General features: G+C 41.0%; 1 protein-coding gene across 1 annotated transcript in view; it reads left to right on the forward strand.

The window, feature by feature from the left end:
* LOC130492895 (FRAS1-related extracellular matrix protein 1-like) overlaps positions 1-20,447 on the forward strand; it is a 90,188-nt gene that overhangs the window by 15,311 nt on the left and 54,430 nt on the right. The window contains exons 6-13 of the mRNA XM_056866660.1: positions 1,125-1,233; positions 3,034-3,165; positions 4,048-4,392; positions 5,091-5,233; positions 9,202-9,398; positions 10,894-10,984; positions 14,935-15,102; positions 16,742-16,950. Of these exons, the coding sequence (XP_056722638.1) occupies positions 1,125-1,233; positions 3,034-3,165; positions 4,048-4,392; positions 5,091-5,233; positions 9,202-9,398; positions 10,894-10,984; positions 14,935-15,102; positions 16,742-16,950 (1,394 nt within the window). The remainder of the gene's footprint in view (positions 1-1,124; positions 1,234-3,033; positions 3,166-4,047; positions 4,393-5,090; positions 5,234-9,201; positions 9,399-10,893; positions 10,985-14,934; positions 15,103-16,741; positions 16,951-20,447) is intronic.

The following is a 20,447-nucleotide window of genomic DNA, read 5'->3' on the forward strand; positions in this document are numbered from 1 at the left end:
ACCCTCCCCAGCTGTTTTGGCACTTCAAAAGGAATGGGAGAAGGAAATAAGAGTGCCACAGTGTGGGCCCAATCAAGACTTCCCTCGTGCCATTTTAATAGCACTTTAAAATGGGAATGTCATCCTTATGGACACCATGAGGACACCATGAGGATGTCTAGTTTGGCCCTTAGAAGAAGGGATTTCTGTTCTCATTGTAAGAGATGAAACCAGGCTGATCACAAATTCAATGGGTAGGAAATGGAGGGCAAAGGTATTTATTATGGTCCAGAACCAGTAAATACAGCAAAAATACAAAAAATGGGAACATTATTAAAAATAATCATGGTACATATCAACCATGAATACAAATAAATGTAACGTAATTAACATATTATCATTCCTTAACGAATACTAAAAATAAAATCACCCCAAGGATTTAAAATCTGTACCACTCTTTAATATAAGAACACTTCTTAATGGTTTTGAGGTTATAGATCTGGGCACAAAACCTGGCAACCCTTCTTGTCGTTTGATGATTTTTATCCGATAGGAGATATTCTATTTTGATTTTATTAGATCTCCCTGGGAATCTTTCCAACTATGGCCCAATAGTTTCACTGCAGATTTTGTTGTATAAAGCACACTCCAGCAATATGGGCTCAGTTGATTCGATCTCTCTTTGTAAACAAGGACATAGTCTCTGTTCATAGGGTGTTTTCTTATATGTCCCCTCCAGTACAGCAGAGGGTAAGGTATGGCTTCTGGCTAGTGTAAATGCCCTTCTGGCTTTGTTAGGAAAACAGAGGTCTGTGAATTCAGGTTAAGTTGAAGACCCTCTGTTTAATTCAGTGGGACTGTGGCTTGTGTATTTCAGCAGCAACAAGGAAAACATACATTAAAATAGTTTTCTTGTTTTTCTTTCTTCATTCCCCCCCATATGTTGCAAGACTTTTTTTATACATCTCTACCACTTGCCAAGGTGTTACTTTTTATATTGGCCTAATTTCTTTCAGATTTTCACAAATTAAGGAAAGAAACTTTTCTGTCTTCAGCATATCTAGATAAGTATAGTTAGTGCTCCCTCTTGTGGTATTTTTCATAAACAGTATGTTGTAAACGGTATGTCTATTTTTGTACAACAGGTGGAATTTGAAGTTCTTGATTTCTACTTTGAAAAGAGTTCACCAATTACTGTTCATATCTCTGTTAGAACAACACATACAAATGCTCCTCGGGTTTCATGGAATACAGGTGAGAATTCATTTCATGATGGGTATCTGTTTAAAACAGGAGTCCCCAATCTTTTTGAGCCTGCAAGCACCTTTGGAATTCTGACATACCACAATGGGTGCAGCAACAAAACGACTGGCACAAAAAAGCTGCCACCACAAGTGGTGCCAGCCATAAAACAGCTGCCACAGCTTACATTCAGTCACACAGTTAAGATCCTTGTGCTGTGGTGGCAGCTGCTGCCGAAGCAACATTTTAAAAAAATCTGCATAACCAATCAAATCTCCAATGGCCAACCAGAAGCATTGCTGAGCAAAAGCCCCACCTGGCCCCACCCCACCCACTTTCTAAAAACACTTGGAAGGCACCAGGAAAGGTGCTGATGGACAACATGGTGCCCACAGGCACTACATTGGGGGACCCTGGTTTAAGAGAGGATGCCGTTCCAGAGATAGCAATTTCCTCCAGCAGTTTAGCTTCTATTCTTTATAGATATAAAGTGACTATAAACTAACGTATAAAACATAAAGATGCAGAAGAAGATGGCAGCATACCCTGAGATGGGGCAGCTGCCAGGGCCCAGGAGACTCTGGTGGGTCCCGCTTTCACTGATCCCCCCTCCAGCCATGAACCTTCCCTATCACCTGTCTATATGCCCTTCCTTGCCCATTCACTTGCAAGCATCGCACCACCCATGTTTCCAGCTTCCCAGCATTGATGGGGAAGTATATGTGGGCAGTGTACAACGGCAGTGTTCCTGGTAGCCATGGTAGCAGGAATACCAGCTGCATGCCCCAGCCAGTCTTTTTGGGTGAAGGGCATGAATGTGGTCAGGCAACTGTGAGCACAGGCAGTAGGGGGGCTTGTGAATGGGAGAAGGATACAGTCAGGTGGAGGGTTTGTGCTGGTGGGTAGGTGGAAAGAGAAATGTGAGGGGACCTGGTGGTGGACAGAAGGGGAGCCCTGGGTAATGTGTGCCCAGTGCCCTCCAAACACTGGAAGCAGCAGTAGGCCTAGGGAAGAATCTTGGGAATTACAGGCCTAGTTCTACGTCCATTCGTGAAAACCTTTATCAAATAGAGAATTATCGAGCATGTAGAAGAAAATAGCCCTCTTGGTGAAGAAGATACAGGTCTCTGCACCAAAGGAGCTCACAGTCTAAATAACAGAGTCATCATCATGAATGAGTACTGTTTTTTATCTGATGAAAGTTCTGCCCATAGTAGCTGACCTATGATAGCCATTTCTCGTAAATGAGGGGGTCACAGTATCCAACCATTCAGTAAAAAAAGGTGGCTGTGCAAATTGTCCCTAAGTTTGTCCCTCTAGGTTTAACTATGTTGAACCCCATATGTTAAAAATCTGTAACCTCCTGACTATGTGTAGTTTTCTACTATGTGTTTTTCTCCAAGGAGATCTAAATAAGATTCACAATGAGAGCATACATCAGCATTGGATGCATGAAAAGTCTGCTTTGGTGAACTGGGGAAGAAAGCTTTGAGGAAATGAGATCTGAAGGCTATTACCTGCAGTGCAGCTTCTTGAAATTATTAATATTTTATTTCAAAGAATCACTTGCAAAGACATAAATGGATGAAAATTAATTTGTGTATAATATAATATATTTTACACTTGTACAGGGATTTCAAGCAAGAGGTGGTAGTTTTAAAAATTTCGCTTAAAACATATAATGAATTCACATCCTAATAAAGTCATTGTCATAATTCTCAATGATTTGAATGGTACTGAACTTGCTTCAGTTGTTCTGGATTGGCCATATAGTCCTCCACCCCTCTTGAAACATTCCACTCTGTTTTATAGGTCTTGATCTCCTGGAAGGGCAGTCTCGACCAATAACCTGGGAACAATTTCAGATAGTAGACAACGATGATATAGATGGTGTTCGCTTAGTCATTGTTGATGGTTTACAGCATGGACAGCTCACACTAAGAGGTATCATGACATGGTTAATGTCTTTATGTAGATATTAGTATCTAGCCTTATACTATCAGAATAAGATTCTGGGCCTGATTCATGTTTACGCTTGCCCTGATGTGAGTACCTCAGGAGTATGCTGAGGTTCTAGCAGGCTTTTTACCAGCTTAATATGAAGGAATACACAGCATTTGTGAGAAATATACATAAATATGGAGAAATAGCCGTGTGGGTCAGGGGGCTGCAGTGAGGAGGGGAAAGAGGGTGAAGTCACCCCCTATTGTCTCTCTTCTTTCAGTGGAGCTGTGCTGATATGAGTGAAGAAGGGTCTTTTCATTCCATTTCCTTTCCTCTCTGCAGTCTCCCAACTTGTGAGGCTATTTCTCCAACAACCACAGAAATCCTTCTGGGGGTCAGGAGAGATTAGCAGGAGCAGAGAGGTATGTGGGAAGGTTGGTGCTCTGTGGATACTTCACAGGATATGAGCCCTTATTTTTATTGCATGTTCATTAGGAATCCCCAAATGTTTGTTTGTTTGTAGTTAGGTGATTTTATAATTACCACCAATTCTGTCTTCCCCCATGAAACATATAATGGGCTGGGGGGGCCTCTTCATTTACTTTGTGAGAGGTTATTGCGTCTGCTTTTTGTTGAACCAGTGTGAAGAACAAGAGCAATCCCTCCTCTTCCCTAAGTTCTTTGCAGTTTACAGAGAACTTGGAGAGAAGCAGTTGATGACCTTGTAAGTGAATTTGGGCACCACTTATGTCTATAGAGTATTACAAACTTCACTCATCTGACATCTGTTTCTAATTTTCATCCTTCATCCATTATAAAGTGGTAGTGATTTGCCTCAAGTATATACCAGTTATGAATTGTATCCCTTGTATTGTCTAACAGGAGGAAAAGGATTCATGCTCACAGTCTCAGACCTTAAGGCTGGAGTTGTTCGTTACCACCATGATAACAGTGATTCCACGAAGGACTGTATTGTCTTTCGAATCTTTGATGGTCGACACAGCAGTCGTCATAGGTTTCCAATCAACATCTTACCTAAAGATGATAGTCCCCCATTTCTCATCAGCAACACTGAAATAAAAGTATATGAAGGTCAAACAATCCTGATCCAAAGATCAATGCTTCTAGCTACTGACATGGATTCTAGTGATGACTACATACTCTTTAATATCACCAAAACATCACAGGCAGGAGAAGTCATTAAGAAACCTGGACCAGACCATATTGGTAATGTTATATATCCTCTAGTGGAGGAGGATTATGTGTTTGTTATAATATTTTGATGTTATGCTTTGTGTGTGTGTGTGTGTGTGTGTGTGTGTTGGCATGTCATTTTGCAGATTCATTCCCATTTTGCACTAGTGTTGAATATCACTGTTGTCCACAATGTATTAATTTCGGTGTCATTCCTTCTCTTTTAGTTCGAGTGAGCCTCACTAAATATATTGCAGTTTTTATTATCAAATATACTCTGAAATGGATTCCCAACAGTTAGAGAAGTTTCAGGTTATGCCTGTTTAAAGTTTAGTCATAAAAACACTAAAATTCACATACAAGGCTTGATTCCAAAATTGCACTGGTCGTATGGCTTCCACTAAGAAGACAAGTGGTTTGATTCTTGAGCTGCACATTGAGTCACTTGAGTGAAGTGAAACCAACTTATCTTCAGCAGAACCACATGAACAAATCTTCTAAAGTTGAAGTAACCTAACTCATCTTCAGGAACAACTTGACAGTACAAAAGATGGCCTAGTTGCAGAACTGCAAGATAAGCATATAGGATGCCTCTCTCCCATATTGAAGGGTTCAAAGGAAGATCTCTGAGAACGCTATTGAAATTGTTGGTTTCTTGAAAATAGAGATATAATTGTTATCTGCACTTATAACAGGACTGAATATACTTTTTTCTCTTTGTGATTCAACAGGTTACCCAGTCACTAAATTTCTTCAGAAGGATCTGTTTAATGGGATAATTTATTACCATAATTTAGGAGGAGACATATTTGAAGATTTAATTGAATTGGTTTTGTGTGATAGTCATGATCCTCCTAATTTTTCAGAAATTCAGGTATGTCATCATAGGATTGTAATGTCATAAGAGAGTGGCAAAACACAATAGGTTGGATCTGAAGTTTCTGTCCTACTAACAAGTGGAGCTTTCCTCCAATACAGGGAGCCTTGTGTCAGAGGAGTGCATCTCCTCCATAAAAGCGAAGCTCTCTGTGTTAAAAGAAGGTTCTACCATTAGCAGAACTGAAACAGAACAGAATCTGAATTCACAGGAATTTCTTTGTTCTAACAGGAGGATTGATTTGGCCCATTTTTGAACTGAAATACATAATTAAAAACATCTTTTTTAAAAAAGGAAATTTTTTTTTAAAATTCAGCAACTAATTTTTTTTTAAACTGAAAAAGGTATACATAGAGACACAAATATAGCAACAGTGGTAGCAGATCTACACATAAGTTTCTAAAAATAAGACCATATGCATGGATGCTGGCGCAGCTGCTGCAGCAGTGTTCCTCTGGCACAAGGACTTGTGCTGGTGCCAAAGGGGGTGTTCCCGGGGGCAGGGCTGGCTTTAGTCAGCTCCCTGAGCCCTTTCAACCTGGGAATGCCCCCTTTTGCCAGCATGCACTTATGCCAACAAAAATGGTGGTGTGGCCCCATGGAACTGTATACAGGAATTTTCCTGTGTGGCTTGCTGCACTTGGCGCAGCAAACCACTCAGGAGGCAGCCCGGCTGCACCACGGTTGTGCCGTCCCTGGCCGCGCCACAACTACCCCCCACCTTGGATTGTGCTACCCATTTTTTGCATTGATTCAATTAGAGTTTCCAGGAGCAAAGGGAACTCTGAGACACGTAATAAATTAACAAGTATGCCTGATGATATAAACCAAGATCAGGGTAACCAAATCCTCCATCATTGAATGGAAGCTGCATCCTCTTTAAAGAAATCCAAGGTGGTAAGCAATCCCATATAAATTTCTGAAACAAAGTATTAATTTTATGAATATATCAGCAAAGCATATAGTAAATAATTACACGTAAAATATTAATATCCTGAGGTGTAATATTCATTTTCAGTGGATTTACTTTGCCCCATAAAGACAAGTTTAAAGTTGCCTATCTGTCCAAGTCCAATGATATATCAGCAATTGTGTGTGTGTAAAGTGCCGTCAAGTCGCAGCCGACTTACAGCGACCCCTTTTGGGGGTTTTCATGGCAAGAGACTAACAGAGGTGGTTTGCCAGTGCCTTCCTCTGCACTGCAACCCTGGTATTTCTTGGTGATCTCCCATCCAAATACTAACCAGGGCTGACCCTGCTTAGCTTCTGAGATCTGACGAAGTCAGGCTAGCCTGGGCCATCCAGGTCAGGGCATATCAGCAAATAACTTGTTAAAATTTAGCATACAGTATATACCCGTGTATAAGCCGACCCCCGTAAAAGCCGAGGTGCCTAATTTCTCCCCAAAAATGAGGGAAAATTAGGCACCCGCGTATAAGCCGAGGGTCGGCTTATAACCCCTCCCCCCCGCAGGCTTACCTTTTCCAGGTGCGCAGGCAGGCGGCGGCGGGGGGCCCCCACCGCGGCCCAGGAGGCCCCGCAGGCCGCTCCTAGGCCGCTCCAGGCCCTGCGAAGGCTGTGGCGGCGGGCGCTCCTGGCCAAGGGGAGCCGGGTGCGCCCGGCGGCGGCGGAGGCACGGCCTTCCCTCAGCCACAGGAGGCCCCTCCAGGGCTCTCCTGGCCAAGGGGAGCCGGGTGCACCCGGCGGCGGCGGAGGCACGGCCTTCCCTCGGCCACAGGAGGCCCCTCCAGGGCGCCCCTGGCCAAGGGGAGCCGGGTGCGCCCGGCAGCGATGGTGGTGATGGCGGTGGTGGTGGTAAGTTCCCCCCTCCCTCCTCCCTCCTCCCTCTCTCCCCTACCTTATTGACCCGCGTATAGGCCGAGGCCGGCTTTTTCAGCCCTTTTTTTGGGCTGAAAAACTCGGCTTATACGCGAGTATATACGGTAATATATGTATAATATCTCTAGGAATCAGTATTCCAAGATAAGTAATAACATCTGGGCACCACCAAAATGTCTATAGGCAAATACACTTGGTTGATGCCACCAGATGCATCGACTCAGATTTTGTCCAATTAATCAAACATCCAGTCAAGTCTCCAAAGGTATTAATTATATTCAACAGTGCAGGAATGGAAGTTGTAACAACCTTTTGAAGTCTGTTAGCAAGAATAGCAGTTAATAGCTTAGCATCTACATTCATCACAGAACAGGTCAAACATTTCCACACTAAGCATGGTCTTTGACAGGTTTTTGGGATCACAGTATCATAGGCATCATATAACAACATTAGCAATGAGCCAGACTCAAAAATCTTGTTATACAATTGGTAAAGTTTTGGAATTCAGAAAACTGAAAAGGGTTTATACCATTCAATCGGCAGCCCATCTGGTCCTGGAGATTTGCCATTATTCATATTCAATATCACTGCCTTTATTTCATCCATGTGCAAAGGTTCAGTCAGAATCTGTTGCTGAATAACACCTAAACTTTGAAGATCAAGATGAGATAAAAAAGTTTCAAATCTTTTCCTGAAAATACTTTTCCTTTACTGTACAATTCAGAATAAAAGTTATAAAACTGTGAATTTATTTCAGTAGAGGCAGTATATATTGTATTCTCACCTTTGATGAAAGGAATATAGTTGTTATTCTTTTGCTATATTAAATTATATGCTAATATTTTACGTGGTTTCCCACCACTTTCCCATTATGACTGTCACAGACAAGTTAAAGCTTATTTTGCTTTATTTTGCTGATTGTATACTATTTAGTTCATATTTAATTTTTGGCCGTTCCCAATAACGATCTGGTGTGGGAGATACAGCATATTGACTTAACAGATATTTCAATCTATCTTTCAAAGTTACTTCTTTCATTCCTCTACACTTCTTATGAGAAGCATATTTAATTATTCTCCCTCTAATAAAAGCTTTATAAGTATCCCATTCTATAGTATGAGCTATTCCTTGGTTAATATTAAAATATTCTGATAACTCAATCATCATTTGATTTTTAGAAGACTCATCATTAAGAAGAGAAACATTAAAACACCATAAACCAGGAAGTTTAACCCAGTCTGGAAATCGAAGCACTAATGATATGGGGATGTGGTCAGAGATAACAATAACATCTGTATCACACACAGTAATTTGGGTATCGCCCTGACCTGGATGGCCCAGGCTTGCCTGATCTCGTCAGATCTCAGAAGCTAAGCAGGGTCAGCCCTGGTTAGTATTTGGATGGGAGACCACCAAGGAATAGCAGGGTTGCTGTGCAGAGGAAGGCACTGGCAAACCACCTCTGTTAGTCTCTTGCCATGAAAACCCCAAAAGGGGTCGCCATAAGTCGGCTGCGACTTGAAGGCACTTTACACACACAATTTGGGTATCAGCAAAGCTGAAACAAGAAAATAGTCTAACTGGAAACGGTTATGATGCACAGAAGAAATAATTACATTATGAATATTCATACCAAGTTTCTAGCCTTAAAATCAATGTTCAAGAGAAATACAGCCAATCACTTGAATTAAACTAAAAGTCTAACTTAATTTGGGTTATATATGAAAACTATCCAGTTACAAGAACTTACTTTGGGCTTCCTGAATCTTTGACCTGTCCTTGGCAGTATTTAAGAAAATTGGTTTGTTTGAATAGAATCCTTATATATAATATTCCAGACATGAACAAATATTCTTGTCACAAACAATTCCCAAATAGCATTTAAACTATAAAATCTCTTTTCTAAAAACATACAAAGCTATAAGGGTACTTGTGATAGGCTGTTTAATCTACCCTTGGCTGGTTTCTCACCACCACCATCACCCTCAAGGAGTGGTATCACACCTGCTTCAAACCTACTATCTGACAGATTATAACGACCAATCATAAACACAATTGATTTTTTAGCTGCAGTATTTCTGAGGATTGATTCAGTATGTGATGGTTTTTCTAAATCCTTACTCTAGGTGGTAATAGTGCACATAATCCCTGTGGATGATCAGCTTCCTAAAGAAGCTTCAGGAGTGAACCGCCATCTTTCTGTCAAGGAAACGGAGATTGCTCATCTAACAAAGAAACATCTCAACTATATTGACATGGAAGCCCAAGAAAGGGAACTCGTTTACACCATAATGTCTCTCCAATTCATTCTGTCCACGCACCAGTGAGTCTGAGGACATTTACACATTTTACAATACGGGAGTAGAAAGTTCAAAGGGCCCAGGAGCAAGCCAGGCTGAATTGTTCCTGTGGCACTACAGGCTTGAGCTGCAGGAGCCATTCAGCTCAGACCTGGTCAGCTCACCGTTTACCTCCTCCTGCACATCTGCCAGCTTACTGAACTGAGTGGCTCCTGAACTACTGGCAGAGCTCATGGGCAGGGCCGGATTTAGGTTTGATGAGGCCCTAAGCTATTGAAGGTAATGGGGCCCTTTATATGTCCAGCTGTCCTTTGTCAACAACAAATTGTCACTGTTTTTTGTGTCGAATATATGCTATATGGTAATTTATGGACCTAATAGGTATCTAAAACCATTTGCACATAACAAAATATGTATTTTATCAAAGTAATTGTTGAACTGAAATACAATTAAGAAGTATATTAATAGTGAAATAATTATTAAGCTCTAATTTAAAATAATTTTTTATTCATAACAAACTTAATAATGCAAACACTGTTGTTGTATGTAGGTTTTATTTTATTTGTTTTTTATCTTATATTTTGGAAATGTTCATCGTTTTTTTCGTTTACATTTTTTGGGGGGCCCCAAGAGCGTGGGGCCCTAAGCTATAGCTCGTTTAGCTTATACGTAAATCTGGCACTGCTCATGGGGCATGGAGGGGCTTGCTCCTAGCTGCCAGTGGCTCATCAGGAACTGTCCCTGTAAGTTAAATGGCCTGTCCAACTATGACAGAGTGCATTTTCAAGGTGCTGCCCAGAAGGATTGAGAATAGTATTTATTTTGGGATTTCTCAGATGGGGAATTCATATTTTTGAAGGAGCTCTTGAGAGGCTGGAAGGCTGCTCATTGCCTACGTATTGACTTGCCGCTGCCAGCTCTGTGGTCTGCTATTTACTGCCATTAAGATAGTTAATGTACCTAGGCTAATATGGTGAGTTGCATAAGTGGCAGTAATTAGTCAGAAGGTAAAGGGATAGTAGAAACCACAAATTCTGTACATATGATATGAGACTGCTTTTTACAGTATACTTTATAACGAGGAACCTTTCCCAAAAGTTATGCTTAAAGAACATAGGCAGAGCTAGTGAGCATAGTCCCAAACTTACCTCTACGTACAATCAGTGTACCTGAGTAGACTTGTGTTGGTGCTCATACTTGATAGTCACAATCACAATCCAGGCGCCTGGCGTGCACTCTAAGTCTTACAGTTCTGGTTTTTGACTGTGTGGTTTCACATACATTTGGTTATTAGGTAAAATTAAGCAAAACAATAGCCAGATAACACACATCCTAATTGTATTTAGAATATTGATTTTAATTGTCAGTTATAAGGATGTTTGAAACACAGTGGTATGGGAAAAAAGTAACCTCTCTTTCCAGTTACTGGTGGGGAAAATCTATTTTGGGATTTAAATTTGTCATTTTTAAAAAGTTATATAAACTTGCATATCAATGTGACAATACCATTCTGTGCAGCCATGCTGACGCCGGGAAGTTATTTATGATAGACAGCATTCCTAAGCTGAACAAGGATCCTGCTGCTCCAGCACTGAAGTCATTCACTCAGGTTTGTTATTTGGTAGCCTCTTGCTTGTCATTTTGTCCGACCCAATGGGTCCCAAATATCACCCATTTCTCTTTTTCAAGAGCTATTCATGTTTATCTGATTCTTCATTTATAAGAAAGAGTTGCAACAGGTTTAAAACCTACCTGAAGGCCAGATGTCCTGCCACCAGGGTAGGGTTGCCAAGTCCCTCTTCACCACCAGTGGGAAGTTTTTGGGGCGGACCCTGAAGAGGGCGGGGTTTGGGAAGGGGAGGGATTTCAATGCTATAGAGTCCAATTGCCAAAGCGGCCATTTTCTCCAGGTGAACTCATCTCTATCAGCTGGAGATCAGTTGTAATAACAGGAGATCTCCAGCTAGTACCTGGAGGTTCAATCCTAAGGAGCAGCACTCTTGCTCTTAGTAATAATATCGCTATTATGAAAAAAATCAACTTAGACCCAATAGGGTGCCTTAATAGTAGTACATTTCACAAATAATAAAGCTTATATCAATTACATAAGAAAACAAATACTGTTAGGAATGTTCACTTCACATATCCATAATCACATTAAGTTTCAAATGGTTTCAGAGGTATAGCATCTGCTTGGCATGCAGAAGGTCCCTGGTTCAATCCCTGGCATCTCCAGTTAAAGGGACTAGGCAAGTAGGTGATGTGAAAGACCTCAGCCTGAGACCCTGGAGAGCTGCTGCCAGTCTGAGTAGACAATACTGACTTTGATGGACCAAGGGTCTGATTCAGTATAAGGCAGCTTCATGTGTTCATGTGTTCATGTGAGATACGTAGTACTCCAAATTGGCAGATACGTAGTACTCCAACTGGAGTCTTAAACACCAGAATCCCTCTTGCAGGGTGGTTAGTATTTGGATGGGAGACAACCAAGGAATAGCAGGGTTGCTGTGCAGAGGAAGGCACTGGCAAACCACCTCTGTTAGTCTCTTGCCATGAAAACTCCAAAAGGGGTCGCCATAAGTCGACTGCGACTTGAAGGCACTTTACACACACAATTTGGGTATCAGCAAAGCTGAAACAAGAAAATAGTCTAACTGGAAACGGTTATGATGCACAGAAGAAATAATTACATTATGAATATTCATACCAAGTTTTTAGCCTTAAAATCAATTTTCACAAAGGAATCCAACTGTGGCCAAATGTTACAAGATGTTACAAGAACTTGCTTTCCGGATAAAACACGTTTCAATTAGCTTTCATCAGCTTGTAACCCGGTAGCATTGACAATATCCTTTCCTTTTATCCCTTAGAAGCTCCTTGATCCATTGTCCTTGAGCAGCATATAACTAGTGTTTGAGGGATATAAGGACTGAAACAAATCTTGCCACTGACAATGTAGCCTTGGGATCCCTATCGCTTAGTAAAAAAGGCATTATGTCAGACATAGAGGTATTAGATTTGTAAGTTAAAAGGGGGGAAATATAATGTGATCGAAGTTCCTCGTAAAAGCGGCATTCCAAAAGGGCATGAACTAGTGAATCGATAGAGCCAGAAGAGCAAGGACAGGTCCTGTCTGAATATGGTATATTCAAAATTCTGCCCTGCATAACCATAGAGAAGTTAGCATTCAATCTAGCTAAACAAAAAGCTCTAGAAAGACGAGGAGTTGTCAAATAATATGTATAAGCAGGCAAACCACGTGGTGGTGGTATTCCAAAGAACTGGGATGAACAAACACGGCAAGCACGAAAAGTAGTGCTGTTATAATCAAGCTCTTTAATGCGCTTTTTAATTTTGTGAAAGCTTCAGTTTTTCCAAGATCTAATAACATATCCTGCGAGAAGCCCAACAATGACAGTTTCTCATCTAAGATTTTTTGCCCTGAGGATTTAAAAGGGTCGTGCTTCAGAGAAAATAGGAACCCCTCAGTGCTAAAGCACAGTTTAAGATGTAGTTTAAAGGTGGCCAACCATGCCCTAGCTTTGAGTGACATTTGGCCAAACTCGGAACGAAGAGTAACGCCAGCAACACATTTAGGAGTTTTCATTTAGGGGCATTTAGGAGTTTTCATAAGAACTGAAGCAACGGATGATCTATAGATTCATTGACAACTGTTATCCAGATGGCAACACCAAAGAGAATAATTGGGGTAATTTTTAGATTAAAAACCTGAATAGCCCCTGGAATATATTTGCCACCTTTGGTGTGGAAAAAGTTGACAATAGCACCAACTCCAGGTTTAATTTTGTTGGTCACTGCTTTTTGATGGGCATTCCAATTTAGGTTATGGGAAAAAAGAATGCCAAGGTAAACAAACTCCTTGACTTGGTCAACCTCAAAGCCGTCTAATACCCAGCGAAAGAGAGGCATTTTTCTCCTCTTAGTGAAGATCATAATCTTAGATTTATGATGGTTTATTTTAAGATCTTCCCTAGAGCAGTACTCAGAGAAGGTTTGTAAAGATCTTTTCAAACCAATTTTTGTATGGGACAGGAGAACTGCATCATCAGCATAGAGTAGAATTGGGGTGTCATTGACAACATCAGAAGATATCTGCTTCTCTATAAATATAAATACATTCCAATAATATTTCATATATAATTTAGAATGGGATATAGTCACTATTATTTGCATAATTCATTTCAAATTAAAGCATACCTTCTATCAACTGGTTTAGACCCCAAGGGTTCCAAAAAGTAGCTATGCTCTCTCTGAGGTTAGCCTGTCCTTAATAGCTATCCGCTGCTGTTAGGCAGGTTGGCTATAGAACTTCCTCCGCGTCTTAAAGGGGAACTGACCACTTTCAGCCTTTTATATATTTTAAATGTTTTAAACAAAGTTATACAAAACAGGACAGATCAAATTCTGTGTTAAGTCCATGGGGAGCTAAAGTCTTAAATAAATAAATTTCACTTTGAAGCATTATTTTTTGGACATTCTGGATTTGATATGGGCATGGTTTATCTAGCCAGAATACAAAAAAGGATATATCATCTTCGCTATGGGACTTTTGTGTATAGTGTTCTACTAGGGGAGAATCTTTCGTCCGCACCCTAATGCAGGAACGGTGTTCCCCTATGCGTAATCTTACTGGTCGAATGGTACTTCCAATGTACAAAAGACCGCAACTGCAACATATGGCGTAAACCACATGATGCGATCTGCAATTGCTAAAGTGCCTAAGCGTGTATTTAAAATTGCAAGATGTAGTGCTTACTTCTTTTACAGGAAGGCTATAGGTACAAAATGAACAATGTCCACATTTATAATGACCTCTTGTGGTTAATTGTTTAGGACCCTAAAATGTCAGATTTTATCAAATATTTCCTAATAGATTTAGAGTTTCTTAAACCAAATATTGGAGGGGAATCGCAGCCTGGGATGTCTTTTAATAGATGCCATCCTGGAGATTGGCAACCCTACTCATGCACATTTCCTTTGTTCTCAAGGGTACACATGCTCTATTTTGAATGTTCCTGCAACTCCTCCAGCTAAATCATGTCTGAAATTGTATAATTCTGTGTCACTAAGGACAGATAAAGAGCTAGGAATGAGTTTTAGGTAGAGCATATCTTTGATGAAACCAAAACCACGAGAAGCAAAACACTATCACAAATCCCTCCTCTTGCACAGTCCGCAATCAAATTGAAAGTTTGCTTTTTCTCTAATCCAAATTGCACTGAAGTCACATGTGGTCACACAGTTGGTGGGGAAGGAAGCATAGAAATATTTTTTTAAATAAATAAACAGCACAAGAACAACTCAAAATTTGTTTTTGTAGTATATGGGAAAATACTGGGCTCCTGCCTTTTGTAATGACTCATTGCTTCTTTGAGCAAATATGAAGACATAGATCAGAATATATTTTGTTAGCGGTTCAGCTATTCCAATTTGTGCTTGAAGTTTATAACTATAATATAAGACATGATGGGATTTTTTCTTTAGAAAATGTATTATTTTATATTATTTATTTTGTTTGTTTTTTCTTTGTGTCCACAGCATGCTATAAACCATATGAAAGTTGGCTATATGCCCCCTTTGCAGGATATTGGTTCTGAGCCTCAGTATATCCAGTTCATATTTTCCATCAGCAATCAACATGGTGGAACTTTGTCTGGCATCTCTTTTAACATTACCATTCTCCCAGTGGACAATCAAACTCCGCAGGTATGATTATAATACTAACAGCATCAGAGGGAAAAACAAGGGATTAGGCATCAGCCAGGGTTGAGCATCAGTGAGAGAAGGAATCTATCCCAGATTTTAAATTCTTGTTACTGTTGACAAATCTGTGCAATCCTTCATAGGGTTGCATGGGAGATGGCCACCTAAAAAGGTGGTGTATCTTGCAAAAAAAAAAAAAAGTGTTCCCTGCCCGAAAGGGCTCAGGAGGCCGCCTAACAGTGGCTCCTCCCCCAGCTTGGCGCCGGAACACCCCGGGAACGCTTCCTGGGATGCCGTAATGCTTCTGGGTTGGGAAGCCTGTGTTTATGTTATATACTTCCAGTTGTAGCTTGTTGGAGGCAGAAAGTCCCCCCCCCATTTAATCCTGGGGATTTTCCTCTGTGTTGTTAGACACAGTCTGCATTAGGAAGGATGGCAAGTTTTTAAAATTAATTTTATTTTCAAATAATACAAAGGTAACTGTACTAACATAAAGGGTATTATATCAAAAGATATCATGTGACGCAAAATAGTACTGAATTTTTAAAGTGAAAAAGTATATAATCCAAATCTCTCTTTTAATGGTATGTCATAAATTTTTATAAATGCATGCATGAAGATTTTAAAAGTCTATGCAAATCGATACTTTAGGCAGTCAGTACAGAAACTAACTAAATGATCTTTGGCCCTACCAATTATTCTAAACTCTACTATTAAATGTGAAATGCCTAGTAGTCTTATAGAGTCCAATGAAGACAACCAGGAGGAGGTTAAAGGAACAGTTCTTTATTTATTGGTTCTTGTAGGTTATCCGGGCTGTGTGACCATGGTCTTGGTATTTTATTTCCTGACGTTTTGCCAGCAGCTGTGGCAGGCATCTTCAGAGGAGTAACACTGAGGGACAGTGTCTCTTTATTTAGCTAAACAGAGACCCTGGGGTGAAATACCACAAATAAGATGCAGAGTTACTCACCAGAGAAACAAAGGAAAGTCAGTATCATTTATGCATTCGCATGGGGCAAGCCCATGGCTGCTGACAAGCAGATTGATACACAAAAGCACCAATGCACATTAAGTGTCCACCCCACTCCAACCAGCACAACCTATAGACATTGGCTGAAGACGTAACTTAGTGAGTGCCTGATCTTGTGAGCTTGGTAAGCAGAAACCACATTCCTGAAGATGAACATAACCCAGAGCTCTCTGCTGGTGCGAGGCGGTACCAGACACAGAGACCATGATTTGTTGGTTCATGGCTCCCGGATGCCAACTTCCCAAAGCTTCCATGTGTGTGCATATGAATACATAGTGTTCTAAACCAGTCCTTATATCTGGGCATTACAAATGCAGCTAAATATTAGCAGATTTCTAAAAAGTGTCAGATATTCAAATTCCATTAAAGTGCACTTTTCTGTTAACTCATATTTTAGAATGATGACTGCCTTTTTTTTAATTCAAAGGAACATTTAATTCATGATACATTTAATTCAGAGATATACATTTGCAATGGGGCAGTCCTGAAACAGCTAACTACATGTAGAATTTGCACTTGTGAGCTTTGTTCAATGCTTTGAATTGAAATTTTTGACAAAATGTCTTCTGACAGAAAGCTGGAACTGCTGTCTCATTTTCATCTGTTCAGGTGTTTACAAGGAACCTGAAAGTAGAGGAAGGCGGTTTGTGTGTTATTACAGAGGGCCACATTTTGGTTTCAGATGAGGACACAAAACTGGAAAACATTTGCATCCTGCTGTTAAGACCACCTCTCCATGGGACAGTTGAGCTGGATGGGATCCCTATGACTCAAGAGGACAGGCTGACTTGGGAAGATTTGCACATGTTCAAAGTCAGGTTAGAGGAGAAAAACGCTGCCTTTGTTCTTGTTGTAGAATGTAGAATTGTTGAATGAATGCATTCATGACATGGCCTCCAGATTAAATAACCAACAGTTTCATCCCCTATATTGGCGCAAATTCCTATTTCACTCCTACTGTATGCCGACGATGCACTGCTACTCTCTAGATCTCCAGTGGGTCTACGTCACCTTCTGAGTGCTTTTGCAGAATACTGCTGCTCAGAGGGCTTGACTATATATTATAGTAAGTCTAAAGTGATGCAGTTCATCACCAATTTTTTTATTCTAAAGGTGGTCAATACATTCCTGCTGCCATTACTGTTTTTAACAGTAAAGTGGGATCACAGTTTCTATATGGTGTGCCTATCTGGGCCAAAGCCTGTGGAGAATCTATCAAGTCCCTTCTGAATTATTTTCTTTGTAAAATTACTGGTGTTCCTAGCTGTGTTGCTGGGATATCATTGTGTGCTGAACTGGGCCTTCGCTCCCTTAAGCTCGGATTTGGGCCGCGACCTTTAGATTCTGGGTTAAGATTAATTTCTCCACAGAGTTGAATGGATATTTACATCTTCTCCAAGATGACTCCTATCAAACCCCATGGGGTAAACTGGTCAAATGTCATATCCAGTCTTTAGGAATCTCTCTTTCTGACCTAAAAGAACACGGGTCATCAGCAGCTCTTTCCTCCATCTTGAGCTGCTTGCAAAAACTGGATTCTGGAAGTACTAAAATTAGAGCACGTAGAGTGTTCTCACCTCTATACCTAGGTCTAAACTTGCCACAATCCCTCCCAATGTATTTTGATTTTTTGATAATCCCTCGATATGGACGATTATTTATGTTGGCTAGACTGAATGCCATTCCATCAGGGGAGTTAATAGGTCATTTAAATAGGGTACCGTTTTGCGAGAGAGTATGTCAATGTGGTTCTGGCCAAATACTCTTCAGCACACTTTGTTTAGCTGTGACTTGCTCAGCGAGGCTAGAGACAGATGGATAAAGCCTTTTATCCAGGAATCGGTCTCCAAATTGGATAATTTGAGGGTTATTTTAGCAGGGGTGGATTTTAAAATTACATTGGCAGTTGCCAAATTTCTTCCCCAGACAATTAAGATTAAAAATATTAATTTCTTTATGGGATAGTTAGATAATTACTTTTTCTTTTTTCTTATTTTGATCTCAGTGTGACATTGTTCAGGGCCGAATTGGCCATGTGAACAATACCATTAAAGTAAAAATGAATGCATTCAACAATTGTTGAGAGCAGAAGCACATGACTGGGCAAAAGGATGTAGTTTTTGGTGGGCAGTGGCAGTTCTACTACTGAAGAGGGATGTTAAATATTAGAATTCTCCTACACATTAAAAACAATACTGTACATATAAAACTGGCATGTTAGGGAGAAGGTTCATATAGAACATTATATCTAGTATACTAATTTGGCTTATTTGTAAGGCTATTTTCACCTACAGATGATTCTCTGTGTATCACTCATTGGTGCTGTAGATGCAATGGCATTTGCAGTGGCAACAAATCATCCACTCTGCAGTTCACATCCTTAGCCCCCCCTCCCCAGAGGCTACTATTTCCCCTCTTTGCCAAATGGCTTTAAAGGGGAGGGGTTGCTAGATTACTGCCTTGTTATAGCATTCTATTGGCATGATCAGTTAGTTCCCAGCTTTCTTTTATTCCAAAAAGTAAGACTCCAGCCATTTTTGTTGCAGAAATATAACTGGAAATGTGTAGCTTGCTCCTTTCCCCTTCCAACCCTTCAACAAAAGGGCTACATACTTTTTAAAAATAAAAGCTGAGAACTGTTAGATTGTGATACCAGACTGCTGTAGCAATTTCACAATTTTTAAAGCATGAAAAAGCCTTCCAGTAAGTATGGGAGGGGGGAGTGGTAGCTGCAGAGGCTAAGACAAATGGTGTCAATGTAAATGGGACCTAAACACTGTAAATCTTACAATCCACATGACATCTGAAGGTTCTTTGACTATGATTTTTTCAAAAAGATCATACTAAGCTAGGCTTGAGAAAGATGGCAGCAAAATAGAATGGAAGACAAGATCATGTGGTTGCTGCCAAATACAGTGCTGCTACAGGTGGAGTAAAACATCTAGGGCTGTTGAATTAAAAAAAAATCGGTATAGTTCGGATTCGGCCGAATTCAGCCCGTTTAGATTCGGGATATGCCGAAGTCCGAACTCCCCCACTTCGGATCCGTTCAATTCGGCGGGAATTCAAAGTTTGGAAAAAAATTCGACCGAATAAAGCCATTAAAAACACAATCGTGCCTTTCCGCGGCTCTGGGGGGGCATTTTTGGGGTTAGAGGTCCCAAACTTTCGGCAGAGCTTTAAAGGACGTTTATTGAAAGACTCCCCAAGTTTCGTAAAGATTGGGTCAGGGGGGGCTGAGATATGGGCCCTGAAAGGGGTCCCCCTCACCCTTAATGTGCATCTCTCAGCAGAGCTTGCCGCCCACGCACAAAACTCCCAGCCCCGACAACAGCTGAGAAATTTGCAAAGCAACTGCAAAACAACTGCAAAACAACACAACCTTGTTAAACAACACCTTTGCAACACACAACTGAAACCTCCCCCCTCAAACCAGGGAGCGAGAGACTCGAGGGGGAACACACACCCCAGGCAGAACCGACGAAAGCTCCCTTTGGCTTCCCCCCCACCCACAGAAACTGCTCCCTCCCCCCACACACACAGACTCTGCTTTCCCCCACACACACACACATACACAGGAGAAAAATTATAGATTAAAGCCCCCAAAGGGGTCTTACTGTGGCTGTCTTCTGTTCCATCAAGAGGGGCTGAAGAGGACTTGTAATCCAAGATGATTCCAATTAGGCACAGGACGTTTTGCTCTGGAGAAGATGCACAGGATCGGCTGATCCATTCATCCCAATAGGGAAAAGGGGAAAAGGGAAAGGGGAAAGCCCATATCTCGGGACCCCCTGACCCAATGTTCACAAAACTTGGGGGGTATCTTAAGAACACTGGTCTGAAACTCCGCTCAAAGTTTGGGATCTGCACCCCCAAAAATGCGCCCCCTTCAGCCATGGAAAGAGAAAAGGGGGGAGGCGATATTTCTGCCCCCACTGAACCCATCTTTACAAAACTTGGGTAGTATCTTAAGAATAATTGTCTGAAGCTATGCTAAAAGTTTGGGGGCTATATCCCCAAAAAAGCGCCCCCTGCAGCCACATAAATGGAAAAAGGGGGGAGGGAAAAGGGGGAGAGCCCATATCTCGAGACCCCCTGACCCAATGTTTACAAAACTTGGGGGTATCTTAAGAACACTGGTCTGAAACTCTGCTCAAAGTTTGGGGTCTGTACCCCCAAAAATGCGCCCCCTGCAGCCATGGAAAGAAAAAGGGGGGAGCCCATATCTCGGGACCCCCTGACCCAATGTTTACAAAACTTGGGGGGTATCTTAAGAAGCTTCATCTGAAGCTCCAGTGAAAGTTTTGTGTCTGTA

This window comes from Euleptes europaea, unplaced genomic scaffold, assembly GCF_029931775.1.
Source record: "Euleptes europaea isolate rEulEur1 unplaced genomic scaffold, rEulEur1.hap1 H_1, whole genome shotgun sequence".
NCBI lineage: Eukaryota > Metazoa > Chordata > Lepidosauria > Squamata > Sphaerodactylidae > Euleptes > Euleptes europaea.